The following is a 7,682-nucleotide window of genomic DNA, read 5'->3' on the forward strand; positions in this document are numbered from 1 at the left end:
AATTATTAATGAAAATTAGTACTTAAATTAATATAAAAATGTTATAAAAAAATTACTAATAATAACTATTATACAAAATATTAACAAAAAATTAAATGCAAAAGCATATTTATAAGACAAATTAGTAAAAAAAAATTACCCCATATATATTATAACAAAAGAATTACTAAAAATTAATACTACAAATAATTTACTAACAAAAAATATATTTGTACAAAAATTGTTATTTTATGCCATAAAAAATAAAATAAATAAAAAAATGAAAAAGAAAAAGAAGATGAAGAAGAAAAGAGATGAGAAAGAAAAAGATGATGAAGAAAATAGATGAGAAAGAAAAAGATGATGAATAAAATAGATGACAAAGACAAAAATGATGAAAAAGAAAATAGGAAAGAAAAATGATGAAAAAGAAAATAGATGAGAAAGAAAAAGATGATGAAGAAAAAAAGTATATGAGAAAAAAAAAAAGATGATGAAAAAAAAGATGAGAAAAAAATGATAAAGAAAATAGCAATTGACAAGAAATCAATGGTAAATAACAACCACTTTTGGCAATCGATGGCAAATCTGTAACACTCCTCACCCGTCTACAGTATAGCCGAGCAAGGCGTGCTACACGGCTTGCCGAAACACCTAGTCTGTGATTATTTCATTTTCTTAAACTCAATTTGATTTTAAGAAGTTTTTTATGTAATATTCATATCATGCTGATACTATTTTCATACTTTGATAAAATCAGTGTTTCAAAAATGGTAATAAAAATTTGGCAAGGTGCCGTCTATATTTCGGACAAACTGTCCTTCCAAACCTGTTGAAAACAGTCTAATATGATAATGTCAAAATCTCATATATTTCACAGTCTCTATTTCTCAGTAAAGTCAATAGACTTTTCCAGTCATTAAACAGTTCTATAATACAGTCCATAATAATTCAAATATATCCAGAAAATCTCCATGTTATTTTAATATGTACAAAATATTACAAACTTTAGAGCTTTCATAACATTATCAAATACAAGGCCGAATTTCAAAAATACAACAAAAGTACAAAATACAAGATATCCTAAGTCCTACCATGTATGCAATGCAGTGCAGATGACTCTAGACTCCTGTGCAGATCTGATGTCTCACCCGGTTATAGGTCTGCTGGGCTCCCCAGCTGTGTCTCCAATGCCTACGCGTTACAAAAGCAACGCGCTAAGCAATTTTGCTTAATGGTGCCAAATATAAAGAAATATACACTAAAATAAAGTAAAAAAGTGTTTACGAATTTTTGGTAGTGCTGTATGTCAGTAGACTGGATTTAGGTATTTGAATTTAATAGTACTTGAATTACTGCCCGTGTAGCCAATATACTGACCATACTGGATAAATGAATATACTGGCACTGGGTACCTAGTACCTCGGGCAGTCACACTATCGGTCACAAAGTGTCTCCCGGTTTGCAAATAGCATGGCTAAAAAGCCATATAGTCAATTTGACGATAAGCAAAAAATAAATACACAATATGTATAACCGTAGGCTATTAAAGTCACAGTGCGGCATAATAAGCCGTAAAAACACAGTATGGCATGAAGCCATTTACAGAACAGTTGTCAGAATCCTATTGGTATGCCAACCTATCCAAACTAGTCAACTAGGCAAACTAGGGCACAATAAATTAAATGTTTAATTCTTCAATTTTTAGAGTTTACTAACTATTATGTAATTCATAAGTCAATGCATATATTGACCTTTTTAGGTACTATGGATAAGTTGTTTCTAGCATCAACATGTCACATATTGTAATTCAATATGCTGCCAATATAGTGCAATTTACTATTTTTACAAGTTGGCATTCATTGCCAAAGTGCTTCAAGCATCAATGTATGTAAATGTCAAATTCTCAATTTTTGGTATGCTAGATTGGTCTAGCTTAAAGTCCTATTTCTCTTGGTTTTTAGCTTCTGGTCAAAGAAGCAAAATTGTAGCTCTATGTCTTATTGCACGCAGGGCAAAATTTCAGGTCATTCCGAGTTGTATAGGCCAAGATATGGTCAATTTACTAAAGCTGGACAGATTGCACCTTTAGTGCAAAATTTTGACAATTTTAGGTCACTTTTAGTCCTGACAGTTTTGGTACCCGAACTTGTGCAAGCTATTTGACTTGGTTCTGGTCATTTCTGGGCATTGGTGTCTTCAAAAGAAATGTAGCTCTATATATAAGCTATCCATGGTAAAAATTTCAGGTCAAGTGGACCTGTTTTGAGTGAGTTATGGTCATCCTAATGATTACTGTTCATATGGTCAAAAATCTGGGTAGCAAGGTTGCTATTCCGGATTTGGTAATTTTTAAGGTCAGTTTCTAGGCAGAATTTTGGCAACATTTCTACATGAAAGTTGGCCTATTTGGTGTCTAGTTTCACTCTCCATTGGCCTCATACCAATTGGGTTCACAATTTGGCACTTATGACCTAATTTAGATACTGCCATCAATACACAACCTGCACAAAACACATACACTTCCAATTTGATATTCCTTCTTCTCCTCATTACTTCAATATTCAATCAATGACACTTCCATATATATATTGTACACAATTCCAGCAATAATTTTGGACAAAACATTCAAGTGCTCAATGCACACAATTCACCATTAAGTTCAACATTCACTTTCACCAAAATTCAACATATCTCAATGTCAATATTACACATACACTTCAACATAATCATACTTCAATGTCACTTACACATGTTGTCCACAATTTAACACTAGCATATTTAATTAATAAACTACATATTCACACACAAATTAATGATTTAATAGGCTGCCAAACATGGCAGTTTGCCCAAAGCATTAAGGTTTCATTTCACACCCTTAATTCAAGCACTACATGCACATACTTAGATTTTAACTTACTACATCCTCCATTTGAGTTAATCAACCATAATTTCCATCCATTAGAGGTAAGAAAAACTCAAATACAACACATAATCATGGCTGCCGAAAATGGACCATTTCATTTCTCAAGATTTTCTTCATTTCTCTTCACCAAAATACTCACCTCAACCTAAACACAAGGTTTACTAAAGCAAGGGAGAGGTTTTGGACACTTACCACTTTTGAAGCTTATCAAAACTTCACCAAATCTTGTTTTTCTTGTTGCCAATATCTTCTCCAAGGTGAATAGGCAAGCTTTAATGAAGGAACCAAGTGAAAAGGGTGGCTTGATCATGCACCCACGGAGGTTGCATGTGGGGCGGCCATGGTGGTTTCCATGGTGAGTTTCTCTCGGCTGGTTATTTCTCAAGGTTGAAGATGATGGTTTCTGTCCACAAATGACTTGTATAGCTGTCCCAAATTAGGAGTTAGTGGAGCTCTAGGTAATAGTTTAATGGTTAATTAGTTAAAGTTCCACTATTTGCACATTTAGCTAAATTCTTTTACTATTTGCATATTGTATCCCATTTTAATTTTTCATGACATTTCCTAAGTGCAATATCAGTTATTTTTAATGGACATTGAGGTCAAAAGGCAACTTTAGGTGTCAAATGACCAAAATGCCCCACTTCAGGTTATATTCCCGATTTTTTGGTAACACCGATTTTTGTCTGTTTCTCAATTTTTGTCTGTTTCTCGATTTTTAGTTTTTTTTGTACTAATTTATTAATTTTTCTTTGATATTTCTGTTAATTACATTTCAATAAACCTTTATATATGTCTCAAAATTTAATTCTGAGGGTTTCCCGCGGTCTTGGGGTCGGCAACGGCCTTCCAGTGCGATCACCCATCGCTGCGCTACCGACTCGTTTAACTTAGCTTCATTTTCTCTCTTTCACTTTTCTTTGATTTTTCTTGTATTTTCTTTTTATTTATTTCATCACTATATGTCTGTTCACTATCACCGAAGTGTAGTTCCAAACATCCTGACTTGCCTGGACTGTTATTTAGCCACTAGAGCAACAGAACGTAAAGAACACGTACAATGGAGATGTTACAAAATCGATTGTTAACTCTATAATCAATTAAAATAATTCTTTAATCTAGCGATTGATTCTCTAAACCAGTTGCTATTAGCAACTGATTTTAGCAACTGATTTCTTAATTAGTTGTGATTAATAACTGATTTTAAAATCGGTTACTAATCGTATATTTAAGGTTTTTTTAATATCGATTAGTAACTAATTTTAACAACCAATTATAAATCAGTTACTAATAACAGCCAATTTAGCAACTGATTCTTGAATTGGTTACTAATTTTTAAAATTAACTATTTTGCTTAAAAAAAATGAAATCACAAATCGATTGCAAAATTAGTTATTAATAACAATCTATTTTATTTAGTTGAAATAATCGATTGCAAAATTGATTGTTTTTTTTAGTGAATTTTATTAAATAATTATAATTTTAAAATATTATTTAGATATTTTAATTAATATATAATTTTCATTTTAAAATATATTTATGGTAAATAAAGTTTATTCGATAGTAAAACAAGACATTTGTAAATAACTTTATATCAAAAATTTTCTATATTATACTTAAAAGAATATTTGTCGGTTTAAAAAAATATATGTCATATTATTTTCATGTAAAATTTAATTTAAAGTATACTTTTTAGAATTTAGAATTTCTAGATTTTTTTAAAGAATAATTATAATTGTAAATTAATTCTCACCTAATTTATATGAATATAGGTAAATATAATTGCCAATTATATGTTATATTTTTTATTATTAATAATATTTATTTATATATAATTTTGCCAATAAAATTATGATTCTACATACAACACATAAGAAAATTATATAACACTTAAAAAGTAAAAAAAAAAAAAATAGTGTTTTCTCTTTAAAAAAATATAAGTTGTTCATATAATATGGGAAGTAAATCCTATATTATTGTTACAATGAAAGTATGAAACAATCTCACACATGGAGAATATTTACATACAGAGATACATTTTAATTATGCCCTTGTCTAATATTCAAATTTGTAGGGTCAAGGGAGAATAAGTTTATGGTTGAGATGAGTCTAGTTTAACTTAAAATTCATTCAATTAAAAGGAGAGAAAAAAAAAAAGAAAAAGAAAAAGGTATCATTGTTTATTCACTAAAATTAGATTTTAGTGATTGTGTTTGGAATCAAATGAATATAATTCGATATATACACAATTCATGCTAAATAAAAAGAACCCATGATGATACAATCATAACCAAAGGAAATCGAAGCCTTGTTTTTCCCCAATTTTTGCCCCTCCTCAGGCAGGACATCAAATTAGCCCTTGAATATTGATGGTTCTTCCGAATTTTCTTGGAGCTGATATAATTAACCTGAATATATGTCTCAATGTTTTATTGCTACGTGTAATTAGCGTTCTGTTTCAGATGACATTAACCTTCACAATATTGCTGCTTCCAAACTTTAAGATGTAAAAATCAAAGCAGAGCATCAAATTGTTACTGCTTGATTCACCGAGACGAAAACCTTAGCAGCCACTGCAACATCTGATTCTATCACAACCCGATTTTCGGAAACACTGCGAAGAGCATAATTAGGAAATAAGGTACCATTTACACTCAATGAGTATTGAACATGATTGATAAGGTCAGGAAATAATAGAATTGGACTAAAATCAACAATCCATGATGTCCCATTCCCTTGAACAGATTCCTTAGCAATGGTTGCCCTCATGTTCATCCCCTGAACATTATTCCTATCCACCACAACTTGATCAATTTCCTTGAAAGGACCACTTGATTGCTCCAATTGAACAATGTCAATCCCCTTATTAGACCCAGAAAAAATGTTATCAACGATGGTGATCCCTTTAGCAACCCCGTTGATCGATTTCAGGACTATATATGCATCACCAAGGAAAAAACTGTTAGTGATGGTAAGTTGATTAGGATCTTCAGCAACAATTCCAGTGTAGTCCAAATAACAATTCAAAATCCTGGTCTGAGTTAGATTAGGCAGCTTAAGGTAAATTCCAGTGCCGCCAAAGCCTGTAGCCTTATTATAACAATGTACTCCTGAAATTGTATTACCCTGACCAGAAACCATTATTCCAATGGCAGCTGAGAAGATAACAACATCCGTCACGGCGTTGTCGTTTCCCATTAGGTTTATTGCAGTGCCTGAGAAGTTCCTTTCGCCTGGATTGGCACCGGCAGTAATGTGCTGGCCAAGAAATGAGTTTCTGATGTAGGTTTCATGGCCTTTTTGGACTAAAATTCCATTAGTGTTGAAATGTGCAATGTAACAGTTGTCTATGCTAGTCCTAAGTGAGTTTATAACTGAAATGCCTCCACCCCTGTAATTGCAATCCAGCATCAGGTCCTTGAGAGTTATGTACTCGTAGTTATAGGAGGAGGAGGAGGAAGATGATGATAAATCAATGAGATACCCATCTGTTGGAAAATCATCTGAGGCTAGTAATGTCCCTCCTGTAATCTGTTTAATGGCCAGTAGCCCGTCAAAAAAATGCAACGCAGTAAAAGAAGAAATAGAAAAATGTGACAAGTCTATATTATGTCTAGAAAAAGAGGGAGAATGAAAAGTCTCAAGATTGGTCTAACAAAATTTATTGGCATGACAAGTCCATATTATAATAAAAAAAAAAAGAGTGGTATATGGTTGGTAAGAGCCTACCATAAGGTTCCCTGCTCCACCAGCAGGCAATTTCAGAGGTTGAGAAATCTTGTAAATCCCACCCTGAAGACGAATTTGTGCACCTCCAAGATTAGTGATTCCATCCATCAAGAACCATTCTTTTGGACCCTGAAATGCTGCTGCTATTGCTTTTTCAAGTGCTTCTGCGCTGTCCAATTTCCCACTTGGATCTGCACCAAACGATGTCGCTTCAAACACTCGTGTACTATCCACAGTCACAGTCTGTCTCATCACCATCATCACCACCGCCGCCGCCGCCGCCATTCAAGAAAGAATAAAGATTACAAAACTTGAAGCTAAAATGCATAATACAAGAATCGCCCAAGAAACCAAGATTGTATACCTGTGGTGATGGAGCTGGAGAAGAATAATAGCTAGGAGAAGGAGAGGGAGAAGAAGCCAATTCACGACGGATTAAAGATGACTTAAAGGCTTGCATTTTTCGCTTTTGATCATGGAAATGATCATCAAATCGAGAATTCTCTCCACTGACATGGGTTAAGAAGATGATCAAGAAACAAACTTGCAGGGACAAAACCAGAGCATTTCTTTGCATTTTTGTTTCCATTTCAATCTCTTCTCTCTTCTAAAGCAAAACCATTGCGTATATATACCAAGAAAGACAGAGATGAGGACATGGAAAGAGAAGCGTCTAAATAAGATTTGAAAGAAAATGAAAAAAAAGAGGTGTTTTTTTAATGGATCATACAATTGCAGCAGCCTATCTATTTGGTCATTTTTCTTTATTTTAAATGATGGGTTTTCTTTGTGTTTATACCTGTAGAGATTAGAGACTTGCTAGGGCACGACTTGTGAAATATTTTTTGTCAAAAATCCTTGTGTAACAGGAAAGTAAGCAAGTTACCAACTTCTTACTTTTGGGAGCTTTACAAGTTTGACAAAGTGTAAAAGGTATTTATTCAGTAAAGTATAGATTGGCAGTTGGGTCTTGCTGAGGGATTATTATGGAATATCTTCTAAACAAAGATTACTTCATTTTCACACCTTCATAATATTGGCCGGCCGG

The 7,682-nt window shown here is 32.8% G+C and overlaps 1 protein-coding gene across 1 annotated transcript; it reads right to left on the reverse strand.

Moving 5' to 3' along the window:
* Positions 1-5,063: 5,063 nt before the first annotated feature.
* LOC110659864 (polygalacturonase QRT3) lies at positions 5,064-7,403 on the reverse strand. The gene is made up of 3 exons (XM_021817930.2): positions 6,999-7,403; positions 6,635-6,877; positions 5,064-6,436 (listed from the first exon to the last, which is right to left on the reverse strand). The coding sequence occupies exons 1-3, from the start codon at positions 7,221-7,223 to the stop codon at positions 5,432-5,434; spliced, it is 1,473 nt and encodes a 490-aa protein (XP_021673622.2). The 5' UTR covers positions 7,224-7,403; the 3' UTR covers positions 5,064-5,431.
* Between the last annotated feature and the right edge of the window lie 279 nt (positions 7,404-7,682).

Source organism: Hevea brasiliensis, chromosome 4, assembly GCF_030052815.1.
Source record: "Hevea brasiliensis isolate MT/VB/25A 57/8 chromosome 4, ASM3005281v1, whole genome shotgun sequence".
NCBI lineage: Eukaryota > Viridiplantae > Streptophyta > Magnoliopsida > Malpighiales > Euphorbiaceae > Hevea > Hevea brasiliensis.